Source organism: Mya arenaria, chromosome 2, assembly GCF_026914265.1.
Source record: "Mya arenaria isolate MELC-2E11 chromosome 2, ASM2691426v1".
Classification (NCBI taxonomy): Eukaryota; Metazoa; Mollusca; class Bivalvia; order Myida; family Myidae; genus Mya; species Mya arenaria.
In genome coordinates this window covers 32,735,256-32,754,153 of record NC_069123.1, presented here as the reverse complement: position 1 = coordinate 32,754,153, position 18,898 = coordinate 32,735,256, and the positions used below count along the sequence as shown (strand labels likewise).

At 35.9% G+C, this 18,898-nt stretch overlaps 1 protein-coding gene across 1 annotated transcript in view; it reads right to left on the bottom strand.

The window, feature by feature from the left end:
* LOC128207850 (uncharacterized) overlaps nt 1–18,898 on the bottom strand; it is a 61,985-nt gene that overhangs the window by 15,801 nt on the left and 27,286 nt on the right. The window contains exons 15-20 of the mRNA XM_052911021.1: nt 17,245–17,449; nt 16,291–16,382; nt 14,875–14,970; nt 11,530–11,713; nt 10,800–10,891; nt 8,314–8,409 (exon numbers count right to left, since the gene is read on the bottom strand). Coding sequence (XP_052766981.1) covers nt 8,314–8,409; nt 10,800–10,891; nt 11,530–11,713; nt 14,875–14,970; nt 16,291–16,382; nt 17,245–17,449 — 765 coding nt within the window. The remainder of the gene's footprint in view (nt 1–8,313; nt 8,410–10,799; nt 10,892–11,529; nt 11,714–14,874; nt 14,971–16,290; nt 16,383–17,244; nt 17,450–18,898) is intronic.

The following is an 18,898-nucleotide window of genomic DNA, read 5'->3' as shown; positions in this document are numbered from 1 at the left end:
AATCTAGGACACCATGGCGAGAAACAATTTTGCTAGCCAGGTAACCATAGGTTTATTGAAGGAACCATTTTTGTCAGCACTTTTTGCTAGTACTTAGAAGCTTTAAAGCTGCACTTTCGCAGATTTACCGTTTTGACAAAAAAAAATATCTTGAAATGAGCCAATTTCTGCGTATATATCGGCAGACCAGTGATATAAGACTGCTGACAAAAGATCAAATCGCAGATTTTCATATTTTCATTCCAAAATTAATGTTTAATGGCTAAAAGCATTAGTAACGGTTTAAGAAAAATGCACGAAACATCAATTTTTGAACTTAAATATGAAAATCTTTGATCTGATTTTTTGTCAGCAGTCTTATATCACTAGTTCCCATGCATTTTCACATAAATTGGCTCGTTCCAAGACAAAAAAAAATGAAAAAAGTTGTGAAAACGTTCAATTTGTGAGAGTGCATAAAAGGGCTTATTCAACTCTTTACTTATTTTTGTATTTCTTGATATAAACAAATGAATTCACCACAGCGGATAAAGCCCCCTTAACACAAACAAGAGGCCCAAAAGGGCCTATGCTCTACTGGCTGGGTTTGTGTGGTCAACATCACTCTTTTCGAAAAGAACCAACCTCTTATGGATATCGGAATACTGTACAAGTTTCATCGAGATACACTAAAAACTGAAGACAGTATTATGTTTGCAAGCATTTTTTACACAATAGCATTTTTTTATACTATCAAGCCCATTATCTAATCTTTTCAAGGCCCATAATCTAGGAATGCATGGGCAGATCTAGCTGGTTTTCGAAAGGAACCAAGCTCTTATGGATATCCAAATACTGTACAAGTTTCATCGAGATACAATCAAAACTGAAGACTGTTTCGTGTTTACAAGCAATTGTTTACACAATAGCATTTTTTATACTACCAAGGCCCATAATCTAGGCATGCATGGGCGGATCTGGATGGTTTTTTAAAGGAACCAAGCTCTAATGGATATCTAGATACTGTAAAAGTTTCATCGAGATACAATCAAAACTGAAGACTGTATTGTGTTAACAAGCAATTGTTTACACAATAGCATTTTTTATACTACCAAGGCCCATAATCTAGGCATGCATGGGCGGATCTGGCTGGTTTTTGAAAGGAACCAAGCTCTAATGGATATCTAGATACTGTACAAGTTTCATCGAGATACAATCAAAACTGAAGGCTGTATCATGTTAACAAGCAATTGTTTACACAATAGCATTTTTTATACTACCAAGGCCCATAATTTAGGCATGCATGTGCGGATCTGGCTGGTTTTTTGGAAAGGAACCAAGCTCTAATGGATATGTAGATACTGTACAAGTTTCATCGAGATACAATTAAAACTGAAGGCTGTATCGTGTTAACAAGGAATTGTTTACAGACGCACGGACGCACATACTACGTACACATTACCATCGCATAAGCTCTTCCGGCCTTTGGCCAGTAGAGCTAAACAAGAGGGCCAAATGGCCCTGAATCGCTCACCTGTCATATATTGCACATTGGTTTGATAAGAAATCTGGATGGTTCAAAGTAGTTAAGGTTTTTTAGAAGTCTGGGTCATTTTTTACCCCAATGCCAAAGTTTGGACAATAAAGGTAGAGGTCCACTTAATGATGTATTATGCCAAATAGCTCTAGTCCTTGTGAATTCGGAGATAATTTTTTTTAATGCTTCTATTATATACAAATATTGAAAACCTAAGCCTATGAACATGGGGCATGGCCAATTTTGACCCCAGGGCTAAAGTTTGAACAATCTTAATAGTGGTCCAATAAACGATGCTTCATACCAAATATCTAAGGCCTTCGCCTTTTGGTTTCGGAGAAGAAGATTTTTTAAGTTTTCATCATATACATATATAAGGAAACCCATGACCGCCCGAGTGGGGCCATTATTTGACCCCAGGGCCAAAGATTGAACAATATTGGTACAAGTCAACTAGACGATATATCATGCCAAATATCTAAGCTCCATACATGCCATATTTTCTGGAGACCATTCAGGGGGATTTGTTCAAAAGGCTAAAATTGTGACCTCTATTGTGTTCACAAGGTTTTTCTACTAATTGACCTATTGACCTAGTTATTGACGGTAAATGACCCAATATCGAACTTGACCTAGATTTTATAGAGATGATCATTCTGACCAAGTTACATTTAGATTAGGCTTAAGTTGTGACCTCTATTGTGTTCACAAGGTTTTTATACTAATTGACCTAGTGACCTAGTTATTGACCGCGAATGACCCAATATCGAACTTGACCTATATTTTTCTAGAGATGATCATTCTGACCAAGTTGAATTGAGTTAAGCCTAAAATTGTGACCTCTATTGTGTTCACAAGGTTTTTATACTAATTGACCTAGTGACCTAGTTATTGACTGCGTATGACCTAATATCGAACTTGACCCAGATTTTATAGAGATGATCATTCTGACCAAGTTGCATTAAGATTAGCCTAAAATTGTGACCTCTATTGTGTTCACAAGGTTTTTGTACTAATTGACCTAGTGACCTAGTTATTGACCGCAGATGACCCAATATCGAACTTGACCTAGATTTTATAGAGATGATCATTCTGACCAAGTTGCATTGAGATTAGGCTAAAATTGTGACCTCTATTGTGTTCACAAGGTTTTTGTACTAATTGACCTAGTGAACTAGTTATTGACCGTGAATGACCCAATATCAAACTTGACCTACATTTTATAGCGATGATCATTCTGACCAAGTTGCATTGAGATTAGGCTAAAATTGTGACCTCTATTGTGTTCACAAGGTTTTTCTACTAATTGACCTAGTGACCTAGTTATTGACCGCGGATGACCCAATATCGAACTTGACCTAAATTTTATAGAGATGATCATTCTGACCAAGTTGCATTGAGATTAGGCTAAAATTGTGACCTCTAATGTGTTCACAAGGTATTTCTACTAATTGACCTACTGACCTAGTTTTTGACCCCAGATGACCCAATATCGAACTTGACCTAGATTTCATAGAGATGATCAGTCTGACCAAGTTTCATAAAGATTAGGTCAAAATTGTGACCTCTGTTGTGTTCACAAGGTTTTTCTAATAATTGACCTAGTGACCTAGTTATTGACTGCGGATGACCCAATATCGAACTTGACCTAGATTTTATAGAGATGATTATTCTGACCAACTTGCATTGAGATTAGGCTAAAATTGTGACCTCTATTGTGTTCACAAGGTTTTTGTACTAATTGACCTAGTGACCTAGTTGTTGACCGCGGATGACCCAATATCGAACTTGACCTACATTTTATAGAGATGATCATTCTGACCAAGTTGCATTGAGATTAGGCTAAAATTGTGACCTCTATTGTGTTCACAAGGTTTTTCTACTAATTGACCTAGTGACCTAGTTTTTGACCTGGGTTGACCCAATATGGAACTTGACCTAGCTTATGTTAAGATGATCATTCTGACCAAGTTTCATTAAGATAAGGCTAAAATTGTGACCTCTATTTTGTTCACAAGGTTTTTCTAATAATTGACCTAGTGACCTAGTTATTGACTGCGTATGACCCAATATCGAACTTGACCCAGATTTTATAGAGATGATCATTCTGACCAAGTTGCATTAAGATTAGCCTAAAATTGTGACCTCAATTGTGTTCACAAGGTTTTTGTACTAATTGACCTAGTGACCTAGTTATTGACCGCGGATGACCCAATATCGAACTTGACCTAGATTTTATAGAGATGATCATTCTGATTAAGTTGCATTGAGATTAGGCTAAAATTGTGACCTCTATTGTGTTCACAAGGTTTTTGTACTAATTGACCTAGTGACCTAGTTATTGACCGTGAATGACCCAATATCAAACTTGACCTACATTTTACAGCGATGATCATTCTGACCAATTTGCATTGAGATTAGGCTAAAATTGTGACCTCTATTGTGTTCACAAGGTTTTTCTACTAATTGACCTAGTGACCTAGTTATTGACCGCGGATGACCCAATATCGAACTTGACCTAGATTTTATAGAGATGATCATTCTGACCAAGTTGCATTGAGATTAGGCTAAAATTGTGACCTCTAATGTGTTCACAAGGTATTTCTACTAATTGACCTACTGACCTAGTTTTTGACCCCAGATGACCCAATATCGAACTTGACCTAGATTTCATAGAGATGATCAGTCTGACCAAGTTTCATAAAGATTAGGTCAAAATTGTGACCTCTGTTGTGTTCACAAGGTTTTTCTAATAATTGACCTAGTGAACTAGTTATTGACTGCGTATGACCTAATATCGAACTTGACCCAGATTTTATAGAGATGATCATTCTGACCAAGTTGCATTAAGATTAGCCTAAAATTGTGACCTCTATTGTGTTCACAAGGTTTTTGTACTAATTGACCTAGTGACCTAGTTATTGACCGCAGATGACCCAATATCGAACTTGACCTAGATTTTATAGAGATGATCATTCTGACCAAGTTGCATTGAGATTAGGCTAAAATTGTGACCTCTATTGTGTTCACAAGGTTTTTGTACTAATTGACCTAGTGAACTAGTTATTGACCGTGAATGACCCAATATCAAACTTGACCTACATTTTATAGCGATGATCATTCTGACCAAGTTGCATTGAGATTAGGCTAAAATTGTGACCTCTATTGTGTTCACAAGGTTTTTCTACTAATTGACCTAGTGACCTAGTTATTGACCGCGGATGACCCAATATCGAACTTGACCTAAATTTTATAGAGATGATCATTCTGACCAAGTTGCATTGAGATTAGGCTAAAATTGTGACCTCTAATGTGTTCACAAGGTATTTCTACTAATTGACCTACTGACCTAGTTTTTGACCCCAGATGACCCAATATCGAACTTGACCTAGATTTCATAGAGATGATCAGTCTGACCAAGTTTCATAAAGATTAGGTCAAAATTGTGACCTCTGTTGTGTTCACAAGGTTTTTCTAATAATTGACCTAGTGACCTAGTTATTGACTGCGGATGACCCAATATCTAACTTGACCTAGATTTTATAGAGATTATTATTCTGACCAACTTGCATTGAGATTAGGCTAAAATTGTGACCTCTATTGTGTTCACAAGGTTTTTGTACTAATTGACCTAGTGACCTAGTTGTTGACCGCGGATGACCCAATATCGAACTTGACCTACATTTTATAGAGATGATCATTCTGACCAAGTTGCATTGAGATTAGGCTAAAATTGTGACCTCTATTGTGTTCACAAGGTTTTTCTACTAATTGACCTAGTGACCTAGTTTTTGACCTGGGTTGACCCAATATGGAACTTGACCTAGCTTATGTTAAGATGATCATTCTGACCAAGTTTCATTAAGATAAGGCTAAAATTGTGACCTCTATTTTGTTCACAAGGTTTTTCTAATAATTGACCTAGTGACCTAGTTATTGACTGCGTATGACCCAATATCGAACTTGACCCAGATTTTATAGAGATGATCATTCTGACCAAGTTGCATTAAGATTAGCCTAAAATTGTGACCTCTATTGTGTTCACAAGGTTTTTGTACTAATTGACCTAGTGACCTAGTTATTGACCGCGGATGACCCAATATCGAACTTGACCTAGATTTTATAGAGATGATCATTCTGATTAAGTTGCATTGAGATTAGGCTAAAATTGTGACCTCTATTGTGTTCACAAGGTTTTTGTACTAATTGACCTAGTGACCTAGTTATTGACCGTGAATGACCCAATATCAAACTTGACCTACATTTTACGGCGATGATCATTCTGACCAATTTGCATTGAGATTAGGCTAAAATTGTGACCTCTATTGTGTTCACAAGGTTTTTCTACTAATTGACCTAGTGACCTAGTTATTGACCGCGGATGACCCAATATCGAACTTGACCTAGATTTTATAGAGATGATCATTCTGACCAAGTTGCATTGAGATTAGGCTAAAATTGTGACCTCTAATGTGTTCACAAGGTATTTCTACTAATTGACCTACTGACCTAGTTTTTGACCCCAGATGACCCAATATCGAACTTGACCTAGATTTCATAGAGATGATCAGTCTGACCAAGTTTCATAAAGATTAGGTCAAAATTGTGACCTCTGTTGTGTTCACAAGGTTTTTCTAATAATTGACCTAGTGACCTAGTTATTGACTGCGGATGACCCAATATCTAACTTGACCTAGATTTTATAGAGATTATTATTCTGACCAACTTGCATTGAGATTAGGCTAAAATTGTGACCTCTATTGTGTTCACAAGGTTTTTGTACTAATTGACCTAGTGACCTAGTTGTTGACCGCGGATGACCCAATATCGTACTTGACCTACATTTTATAGAGATGATCATTCTGACCAAGTTGCATTGAGATTAGGCTAAAATTGTGACCTCTATTGTGTTCACAAGGTTTTTCTACTAATTGACCTAGTGACCTAATTATTGACCGCGGATGACCCAATATCGAACTTGACCTAGATTTTATAGAGATGACCATTCTGACCAAGTTGCATTGAGATTAGGCTAAAATTGTGACCTCTATTGTGTTCACAAGGTTTTTCTACTAATTGACCTAGTGACCTAGTTTTTGACCCCAGATGACCCAATATCGAACTTGACCTAGATTTTATAGAGATGATCAGTCTGACCAAGTTTCATAAAGATTAGGTCAAAATTGTGACCTCTATTGTGTTCACAAGCAATTGTGAACGGACGGACGGACGGACGACGGACGAAGAGTGATCACAAAAGCTCACCTTGTCACTACGTGACAGGTGAGCTAATAAAAACCATGGGCAATATCAAATTCTATATTATCTCACTTATTAAAGCTACATTCTCACAGATTGTTAGTAATGACACATTTGAAATTATTAATATGTCTCAGAATTGGCTGATTTAGGCATAAATGCCTTCAATTCAGTCATATAAGATAGTTTACAATAGAACAGATCTCAATTGTTTAGTTAACTGCCGAAAATTTCATTTTTCTTAAAGCGTTGGTAACACTTTCAGCCATAAAACATTAATTTTCAAATACAAATATGATAAACAGCGATCTGATCTTCTGTCCGCAGTCTTATATCAATGGATTCCAGAAATTTATACACAAATTGGCTCATTAAAAGACAAAAAATAACGAAGTTGTCAATACGATCAATCTGTGTGGTGCAGCTTTAAGATAATAACTACAATATATACACAGAAGACAAAAAGAGATTTTTCAGGCTTTGAGAGTTTTGGCTTATTCCAATCACTGTTCATGACGTTAAATATTAGGGATGCAAACGAATGGCAAAGTTGATATTAGAATATTCGGTAATTCTTTCGATCAAATATTTGAATATTCGATAACCAAAATACATCTTTAAGAAGTTGTAGTAAACTATTATTATCATTCGCTTAAGTAAAAGCCAAGGCATTTTAATCCTACTTTGTCGTAGCAAGTATGCCCCAAATGAGCCTCTGAAATTGCCCATTTTTACAAAGAAAAAGGTAATACATTATGAACAATCAAAAATCAAAATCGAATAATTCCGCTGCCTTTATATTGTAAAACAATATGAAATTAGATGGGTTGCTAATCAAATGGCTAATATACCAAACCAACTCGGGAACTAGTAAAATATTAAAACGAAAACATATGTGAATTTGATTATTCTTTTGTACATCAGTAGAGGAAATATATCCTAAAAAGCTACACTATACAGTCACATTTCAAAGCAAGAACAGTGCATCGAAACATGGAAAACAGTTAACAGCACATACATGTAACTACATTATTGTAGCACATGCCATACATAGTATCACGGCGATTTGAGCGATGTTGCACAGCTTAATTTGCAACCAAGACAGCACATTAGTGTGAAGGCCGATTCCTTAAATCCTTAATTGGCAAAGGCATTTAAATTTAGTGAAAAAAACATAAAAAATTGGTGTCACTTGTCCAATAGCCAGTTGTAAAATTACTGGGACATTTTATAGTACCCGACGATATGTCCCTTAATGACATATGACGCGTGTTTCGTGTATTGTCATCACATTCACACCTCTGGCATTAGGGGCCAATTATTGTAAAAACATGACAAACAAACTTTATAAACAATAGCAGCTTGTAGGTCAAGGTTTTTTTTATTATTCTATTTATTCAACATTTTTTTTCGAATAATAGAATACCGATTTTGACATTCGAATACCAAACGTTTGATCAAATATTTGAATATTCATTTGCATCCCTATTAAATATCACTATAGATCATGCTTAAAGTTTCAAAACCAGTATACATACCTTGTCAAGATAATTTTCAACCAAACTCTTGCACTCGGAGGTTAACTCTGTCGGCAACTGTGTACACAGCTTCTCTATTTCAGTCTTAATCTCTTCCTGTACGGAAAGTTATGAACACTATGTAACAACACTTTCATTTGACAGTAAACTAGATATGTTGTTATAGATGTGCCGCTTTTGAAAAACGATGTCTCGTCTTAAACGGGAAGCTGAAGCGAGATTATTTTCAAGTAGGGGCTAAAATAGTTTTAAACGGTAAGTAGTTTTTGAGTAAATGTCAGGACAAAGTTTGCATTAATAAAATTAAACAAGGGGAGATAACTCTGAAGTAAAGTGCTCCAAAGTTATCATTCTTGCAAGGTGCACAACTTCACATCACGCTATCTCTGTAAAATTTACATTATATAAAAATGAACAAAGGGAGATAACTCTGAAATAAAATGCCCCAATGTTATAAATGCAGGGTGTACAACTTCGAATTGCTACCTATCTAAGTACCAATTTCCAATAAATTGTGTCAAGCAGTTTTTGAGGAATCACATGGACAAAGTTTGCATTATAAAAATAAAAAATGAACAAGAAACGCCGCAATGCGACGAAACCAGGTTTTTAATTATTGACAGAAGAACTTCAGCCTGTGTCTGTTTTTCTATTTTTAGTAACAGTGACCTTGAACTTGACCCTAGGGACACAATCCCATGAAAGGTATCCATAAACTCTTTCTATAGACCAAGTTTGGTCAAGATATGTCAACCCTTACTGAAGTTATTCAGTTTCAACCGTTTTTCTATTTTTAGTAACAGTGACCTTGACCTTGAACCTAGGGACCCTTAACGCAATCCCATGAGAGGTATCCATAAACTCTTCCTAAAGACCAAGTTTAGTCAAGATATGTTATCCCTAACTAAAGTTATTCAGTTTCAACCGTTTTTCTATTTTTAGTAACAGTGACCTTGACCCTAGGGACCCCAAACGCAATCCCATGAAAGGTATCCATACACTCTTTCTATAGACCAAGTTTGGTCAAGATATGTCATCCCTAACTAAAGTTATTCAGTTTCAACCATTTTTCTATTTTTAGTAACAGTGACCTTGACCTTGAACCTAGGAACCCTTAACACAATCCCATGAAAGGTATCCATAAACTCTTCCTAAAGATCAAGTTTAGTCAAGATATGTCATTCCTAACTTAAGTTATTCAGTTTCAACCGTTTTTCTATTTTTAGTAACAGTGACCTTGACCTTGACCCTAGGGACCCCAAACGCAATCCCATGAAAGGTATCCATACACTCTTCCTATAGACCAAGTTTGGTCAAGATATGTCAACCCTAACTAAAGTTATTCAGTTTCAACCATTTTTCTATTTTTAGTAACAGTGACCTTGACCTTGACCCTAGGGACCCCAAACGCAATCCCATGAACGGTCTCCATAAACTCTTCCTATAGACCAAGTTTAGTCAAGATATGTCAACCTTTACTGAAGTTATTCAGTTTCAACCGTTTTTCTATTTTTAATAACAGTGACCTTGACCTTGAAACTAGGGACCCTTGACGCAATCCCATGATAGGTCTCCATAAACTCTTCCTAAAGACCAAGTTTAGTCAAGATACGTCATCCCTAACTAAAGTTATTCAGTTTCAACTGTTTTTCTATATATATGGATATGCGAAAATTCTTGGTCTTCATGGATATGCGCGCAGTGATTCAGATTATGTTAATAGTCAAATAGGTCTTTAAATAGTTCTAAGGAGAGTGAAGCATTATTTCTTGAAAGGTGCGTGAAAACTGTTTTATGGTGACACTTGAAGTGAGAAAAGTTAATTAGCGTTCTAAATATTGCCACAAGACAAGGTTTACATGATGCTACATACGACAGTCTTCAACAAGGGAGGTAATTACAATGTGGTGACCATTAAAAAGGAATTCCATACGGGCATTTTATCTTCGCCCGTGGGCAAGATAAGAATTTCTAGCCTGGTTAAATTATTGGATCTACTTATCAGAGGTGGGAGAAATCACTATCTTTCTTAAGTTCAAAATATCAATCAATTCCTTTAAGTAGTTTTTGTGTTAGGCTACAGACAAAATTTTGGTGAAGAAAAAGACGAAGAAGTATAAGAAGAATAATGACAATTTCATTATGTCTCCTTTTTAGTCGAAGGGGAAACATTTTAAGAAAAGTAATAAGAAATACAGTTTGTCTCCCTTTTAGTGGAAGGGACACAATTACTAAACAAGGGCCATAATGTCAATACATTTTTTAACTGCTATTTGTTTCCATTTAAAGACCAGAAAAACATGTTAAGTAAATCATATCATAACAAAGTGGCGTTTATTTCTCTATTCCGATGAAATAATAAAACACTGCCCATAAGCTCATCAATGTAAACAGGTCAACATGAAATATACGTTATGGGGTTAGTAGGTGCCTCGAAAAGGGATATCCGATAAAAGTATCGAAAACTAGTAAAAAAATCAACAAACCTTTGAAGCATTGTTCCCCAGAAGAACTTTGATGTAATACAGGACAGTGCCACACAACTCACACTCCATCGATGGTCCAGCCTTTTCCTTCACTGCAACATATTATTATTAGAAGTTTATATTAAATAGTTTCGATTGATTCAGAAGGCAAATTCAATTAAATAACTCTTCTTGTTTGTGGCCTTGTATTTTGAAAATGCAAGGGGGAATGGTTCCTGTCTTCTTCCTGCTAATTTTAATGAAAATCAAAGTAGAACTGTTCGACGTTAATATTCTGCTTAGTCATTGTCAGTGTACGACAAGTATAGGTTATGTGCATATTGTCACTGGTAACATGAAGATGTAAAAGGTTTCAACACTTTGAGCTATGGAACAGGTTTAAATTGTAGCTGACAACAGCGAAGGGAGTGCTCCAGCTAGGCCTAAATAGCCGGGGGGTACAATCCTTGTACATTCAAGGAGACAGGATCCAATGGTTATACATTCAACAAGACAGGATCAGATTCTTGTACATCCAAGAAGATAGGATCCAATTCTTGTACATTCAAGAAGACAGGATCCAATTCTTGTAAATTCAAGAAGACAGGATCCGATTCTTGTACATTCAAGAAGACAGGATCCGATTCTTGCACAATCAAGAAGACAGGATCCAGTTCTTGTACATTCAAGAAGACAGGATACAATTCTTATTCATGTTTATCGTGAAAGTTGAATTTTTTAAACACACTACCTTGTACGTTATTCTCAGTTTCTTTCCCAACTGATGGCAACATGAGAGGCAGAGTGTCTATGGGTTTCATCAAGGGGGAGATAACTACATCGGTCCCAAGGCTTGACGATGTAAGGGCAGGACAAAGGCCAATTTCCTGACAAATTGTGTTGATGTCGATGTCCTTGACCAGCATATCAATAACCTGAATATTTCATAATTATAGGTTTTGTTTGAATTGACTTATTACACAATAATTGTTAAAGTTGTTATTATTACACTATGGGCCAAGTTAACAACTTTATTTACTTCATCATTATTAACTTTTAAATCTTTACTCCTCTGGTAGTTTAATGGACACACTTGTGATCGGCAGTGTTTTTAACAAGATATATGCCAATTGTTTCAACTTTACTTGCTTTTTCAAATATGTGAGCCCATCGTTAAATATTTCATGTTTAAAAGTTAACAATGATATATTTATCACATTGTTAACTTTAACAAAGTTCTGAAAATCGCCCCAACATTAATCATTCTTATTGGCATGATGGTATGCAAGAGTGTGGTCTTACGCTGTGGGCAAAACAGCCATGCTTTCAGTAAACATGTTTGCAGTGAAAATTTGCTGCTTGGTTCCAAACAAGTGATATAAAACAAAACAGTTCGATAACTAGAGTTGGGAATCAGTTCCAGTTTGACTATCGATAATCGGTTCCACTCAAGTAACCGACTATTGAAAGTCAAATCGTTTTTTGACAATACCGTAATTGTAGTTTTATTCTTGTACAATAACTTGTAATCCTTAACTATGCTTATGTTATGCGTCTGTTTGAAGTTATTTAGTGCCGTTGTTGCTTTCGGCCATATTGTTAATGATAACAACTGAAAACTTCCGAATGAATAAACAAACTCAATGGAGTAAATTTGGGGAAATTAACCGAACGCAAATAATGAGAGGAAAGAAGAACTAGAAGCGCCGCAATGCGACGAAACCAGGTTTTTGTTATGGGCAATCAGAAATTATAGCCAATTAATTTGTTGTATGAGCAAGTTCAATCTGCAGCTTCATATAAGCTATATTCACACTAAGATTCATCACTATCCATCAATTCTAACTAAGTTGTTGGGCAGAAAAACATTTTTCTATTTTTAGGAACAGTGCGACGAAACCAGGTTTTTGTTATGGGCAATCAGAAATTATAGCCAATTAATTTGTTGTATGACTTTATCTTTACTTTTATCAAAAAGAGACGTAACTGAAAATTACTGTTGGCGGAAACCATTTTTCTATTTTTAGTAATAGTGACCTTGACCTTAGCCCCTTCCCACTCAAAAGCAATTCCAAGCAAGCTCTTCACATAAGCTACCTACACACTAAGTTTCATCAATATCTATCAATGCTAACTTATGTTATTGGGCAGAAACCATTTTTCTATCTTTAGTAACAGGCGACCTTGACCTTAGCCCCACCCCCCTCAAAAGCAATCCCAAGCTAGCTCTGTACATAAGCTACCTACACACCAAGTTTCATCAATATCAGTCAATGCTAACTAAAGTTATTGGGCAGAAACCATTTTTCTATTTTAAGTAACAGTGATCTTGACCATTTTTCTATTTTAAATAATAGTGACCTTGACCTTAGCCCCTCCCCACTCAAAAGCAATCCCAAGCTAGCTCTTCACATAAGCAACTTACACACCAAGTTTCATCAACATCGGTCAATGCTAACTAAAGTTATTGGGCAGAAACCATTTTTCTATTTCAAGCAACAGTGACTTTGACCTTCGCCCCTCCCCCCTCAATAGAAATCCCAAGCAAGCTCTTCACATAAGCTACCTACACATCAACTTTCATCAATATCTATCAATCCTAACTAAAGTTATTGGGCAGAAACCATTTTTCTATTTTTAGTAACAGGCGACCTTGACCTTAGCCCCTCCCCCCCTCAAAAGCAATCCCAAGCTAGCTCTTCACATAAGCTACCGGTACCTACACACCAAGTTTCATCAATATCTGTCAATGCTAACTAAAGTTATTGGGCAGAAACCATTTTTCTATTTTAAGTAACAGTGACCTTGACCATTTTTCTATTTTAAGTAATAGTGACCTTGACCTTAGCCCCTCCCCACTCAAAAGCTATCCCAAGCTAGCTCTTCACATAAGCAACTTACACACCAAGTTTCATCAATATCTATCAATGCTAACTAAAGTTATTGGGCAGAAACCATTTTTCTATTTTTAGTAACAGTGACCTTGACCTTACCCCCACCCCCCTCAAAAGCAATCCCAAGCTAGCTCTTCCCATAAGCTACCTACACACCAAGTTTCATCAATATCTATCAATGCTAACTAAAGTTATTGAACAGAAACCAATGTTTGCCGCCCGCCCGCCCGTCCGCCCGCTCGCCCAACGACAACCTCATTCTAATAACCCGGTTTTCGTTGAAAACCTGGTTAAAAACAACTCGCCAGTTGAATCGATGATCGATTATAACCAAATATAATTGATTGTTGCCAATTTCAGGCCCAACCAATCAATTTTTCGATTATAATCGATCATCGGAACATCACTATTGATAACATTAGGTATACGCTTGCCCTAGGGCAAACATTGCTGGAGTACACGCAGAAAACCCACTCCTTTGGCTTGGTGATCACAAACCAAACTCAATTACGCCCAGGCCAGGAATCGAATCTCAGACATCATGAGAAGCAATGTGCTAGCCAGGTGACCATAGGTTTATCGAAGGAACCAATTTTGTAAGTAACTGAGTACTGAGGAGCTTTAAAGGGGCTTATTCAACCTGTCACTTATTTTTGTATTCCTAAATATAAACAAATAAACTCACCAATGCTGACAAAGCCCCTTTAACACAAAAACCCATGGGATAAATCAAATTCTTTATTCTTTCAATTTTTAAAGCTGCACTCTCACTGCTTGTCAGTATTGACACTTTTTAATTATTTGTCTCAGAATCGGCTGATTTAGGCATAAATCGGCATAAATGCCTTTAATTCAGTCATATAAGATAATTCACAATAAAACATCTCAATTGTTTGTTAAAGAGGAAAAATTCATTTTTGGTTAGTAACGCTGTTAGCCATAAAATATAAATTTTCGAATGTAAATATGACAAGCAGACTTTTACACAAACATTACTCATTTAAAGGGAAAAAAAAAAAAAAAAAGTTGTCAAAACTACCTATATGTGAGAGTGCAGCTTTATGATTTTAACCAGAATATAAACACAGAAGACAAAAAGTGATTTTTACAGGCTTAGCAATTAGGGTTTATTCCAATCAATGTCCATGAAGATAAATATCACTATATGATCATGGTTAAGGTTTCAAAACCAGTATACATACCTTGTCGAGATAATTTTCAACCAAACTCTTGCATGTGGAGGTCAACTCTGTCGGCAACTGATCACACAGCTTCTCTATTTCAGTCTTAATCTCTTCCTGCAAAGAAAGATATGAACATTTAATTATGTAACTACACACCTTCATTTGACAGTAAACTAGAAATGTTGTTTTAGAAGTGCCGCCTTCGAAAAATAATGTCTCCCCTTAAACAGGAACTTTGAAGAGAGATAATATTAAAGTACGGTAAGGGGGAAAAATAGTTTTTTACGGTAAGTAGGTTTTGTGAGTAAGTGTCTGGACAATGATTGCATAATAAAAAATAAACAATGGGAGATAATTCTGCAATAAAGTGCTCCAGAGTTATAATTCTTGCAAGGTGCACAACTTCACATCACTCTATCTATATATGTTCCAAGTTTCAATCAATTCCTTTCAGTAGTTAATGAATAAGTGCCCTGAAAAATTTACATTATACAAAAAAATGAACAAAGGGAGATAACTCTGAAATAAAGTGTCCTTATGTTATAAATGCAGGGTTCACAAGTTGTGCATTTTAGATGCTATTTGGAGATAAACTATGTGACATTGACAAATACACTTTTGCTGAGCCAAAAATGATACATTATTTTATGAACATTTTATATAGTTATAGCAATCAATTTGAATGTGAATATAAACTGAGGTGTGTGGTATGGCATAGTTTTTGTATCAGGTGTTATGAAAAGTATCACTTCTCCCTAAAGTCTCCCCACTTCTCCCTAAATTGACTGAAGGGAGAAGTCGCTTCTCCCAAAATTTTCAGCCTAGTGAGAGCCCTGTCAACTTTGAATTGCTACCTATGTAAGTACCAAGTTCCAATAAATTGTGTCACACAGTTTTTGAGGAATCGCATGGACAAAGTTTGCATTATAAAAAATGAACAAGGGGAGATTTCTTTGCAATTAAGTGCCCCAGCATTATAATTCTTGCAAAGTAAAGTGCACAACTTGACATCACTATCTTTATTTTTATAATTATCAATCAATTCCATTATTATAATAAGTAGTTTTTCTGTTATGCTATAGACAAAATTTGGGTGAAGAAAAAGAAGAATAAGTATAAGAATAATAATGACAAATACAGTATGTCTCCCTTTCAGTTGAAGGGGAGACATAATTACTTAACAAGGGACATAATGTCAGTACATTTTTTAACTGCTATTTGTTTCCATTTAAAGACGAGACAAACATGTTAAGTAAATCATATCGTACCAATGTGGCGTCTATTTCCCCATTCCGATGAAATGATAAAACACTGCCCATAAGCTGATCAATGTAAACAGGTCGTCAACATGAAATTTACGTTATGGGGTTAGTAGGTGACCCGAAAAGGGATATCCTATAAAAGTATCGAAAACTAGTAAAAAAATCAACAAACCTTTGAAGCATTGTTCCCAAGAAGAATTTTGATGTAATACAGGACAGTGCCACACAACTCACACTCCATCGATGGTCCGGCCTTTTCCTTCACTGCAACATATTAAGATCAGAAGTTTATGTTAAATAGTTTCGATTGATTCAGAAGACAATTCAATTAAATAACTCTTCTTGTTTGTGCTCTTGTATTTTGATAATGCACGGGGGACTGGTGCCTCTCTACTTTCTATTTAAAATGAAAAGTAGAACTGCTGGATGTAAATATAGTGCACAGTCATTGTCAGTGTATGATTGGTATAGGTTATGTGCATATTGACACTGGTAACATGAATATATAAAAGGTTTCAACACTTTGAGCTATGGAAAAGGTTGAAATTGTAGCTGACAACAGCGAAGGCAGTGCTCCAGCTAGGCCTAAATAACAGGCGGGAGTGCCCTGCTACCCTTTTCTGGCACCCTGCTGCTTTTTACTATGCCCCGCTGTGCCCTTTTGTTTGTCAGAGCTGCATTTGATGGTTATAAACTTAATTTGATATATATTGGACATATTGTCAAGTGAACATTTTTAGAATTAAGAATAAAAATAAAAAATATGCATAATTTTGACACCCAACTAAAGATAACAGCTAAGATATTTATAACAAACTATTAGTATTGAAAGAAGTTACAACACAAACACAATATGAATAAGACATTGACCCTTGAAGTGCCCCATTAAGACTCACTAAATGGTCAATAGAGGTGCCTTTCTGACCTAGCACCCCACCCTTTTCAAATCCCCACTCGAGCACTGCGAAATTGACAACAATTACAATGCTAAGACTATTCCATGACTGTGATTCTTCTTTTTTCTTTCCAAACACAGACACAACAAAACAATGGTGACACTAACAACAACGATGCCAAGGCTACGACAGTGACTCTTCTTTTTGGCTTCCAAATACTGAATTTTTACCAGAATCCTCCGGAATAGGAATGGTCATCATCGGAGCTCCACTCTTGCACATCTGGGCGAGTGCACACGCAGCACGAGGATCCATTTTACTTTTCAATGCGCTGATAATCAGGGGAGCGTACTCTTTCATGTACTTCTCACATTGGGTCGTGTACTCGGCAGGGACATAAGCACAAATTTTCTCGAGCTCGGCCAATATCTCCTCCTGGAATGGAATTTATATGGAATCTGGTTAAAATTATAAGTCACTTATTCCACTTATACCTCCTAGTTATAATTCATATAATTTTTTTTAAATTGATTGTGAAGACACTCCAATCAGTTATCGAGATAGAAACCAGCATGTACATCCTTTTTGAGAGGCCATGAGAACGTGCTCCTTTGTAGTGAGGATTGACCTCGCAACCTCCTGGATGAGAGGCTGCAAATACAGTCAGAACTTATCATTAAGTAATTCCTTGGGCAGATATTCATAAATATTTGTCAATTATCTTACAATGTATATGTAAGCTATCACAGGAGTGAGAAATACCCCCAACACGCCCCCTGCACACAGCAAATAATTGAGATAGAAAAATCAACATAAGGGGAATTGTTTTATATAGAAACAGAAGGTATTAATTTGGGACTGGGAAAAAGTTATAAGACCTGTGTCATATGCATATAAGCACCATTCCATAATGATAAACCTGTAAGTCTGACCTTGACCTTTGACATAGGAAGAGCAGTTGCTATATATTGCTACATTTGCTAAATGTTTAATGGTCAAAACAAAAATTAGCACTTTTTTTAGGAGCATAGACCTCTAAAATTTGGCAATTATAGCGATATAGAGCCATTCATGAATATGTCTATAGGTTTATTGAATAAAAGGTTTAAAACAATATGAACATTATATGGATTGCCAAAACAAGGCTATGTTCCCCATGTCAAAGGGCCTTTCCATCATTCCTAAAAAGTAAAAAAAAAAACATTGATGGTTTATAACGCTATCTCTGTCTATTCTTCTTGTTAAGTAACTGAGTTTAGTTTTAAGTTCAATTTTTTTGGCCCAATGATATCAACATTATACTCTTGGACTCATACCGATAATTGCTATCTTTTAAATTTGTCACTTTTAATATTTGAAAATTGGACAGGTTTGAAGCTCAGTTGGGTCGTTTCCTTAAATGAGGTGAAGTATTTGTTTTAACAATTCTGGAAAGAAATACATGTAATGAACAACTGGTGTAAATATGGTCTTCAAAACCTTCCTCGTATGTAAATTAAAGGAATGAATTGCGTGATTGTTGTCATTATTGGGGATATGAACGCAGTTGGGCTTGATAATAACACACTTTAACCAGCCAAAATGCATACATATCCTGATAATGACTTCAATCACGCAATTCATTCCTTAAATATAATACATAATTATGAAGGTTTTGAAGACCGTTTTAAACCTTTGCTCCATTAACCTAAATGGGGTTTTTACCACCTGTGACCGATAGGGCCCACTTGTGTAACAAATGTGACAACAATATAGATAAAATTATCAGTTAATTCTGAAAATTATCCAGAGGGGAATAAGAGACATTATCACATAGATCCAAAACCATGAAATAATAGCTCTCTAACACAAAACAGTTTATTTGTTATAAAATGAGTTATTATC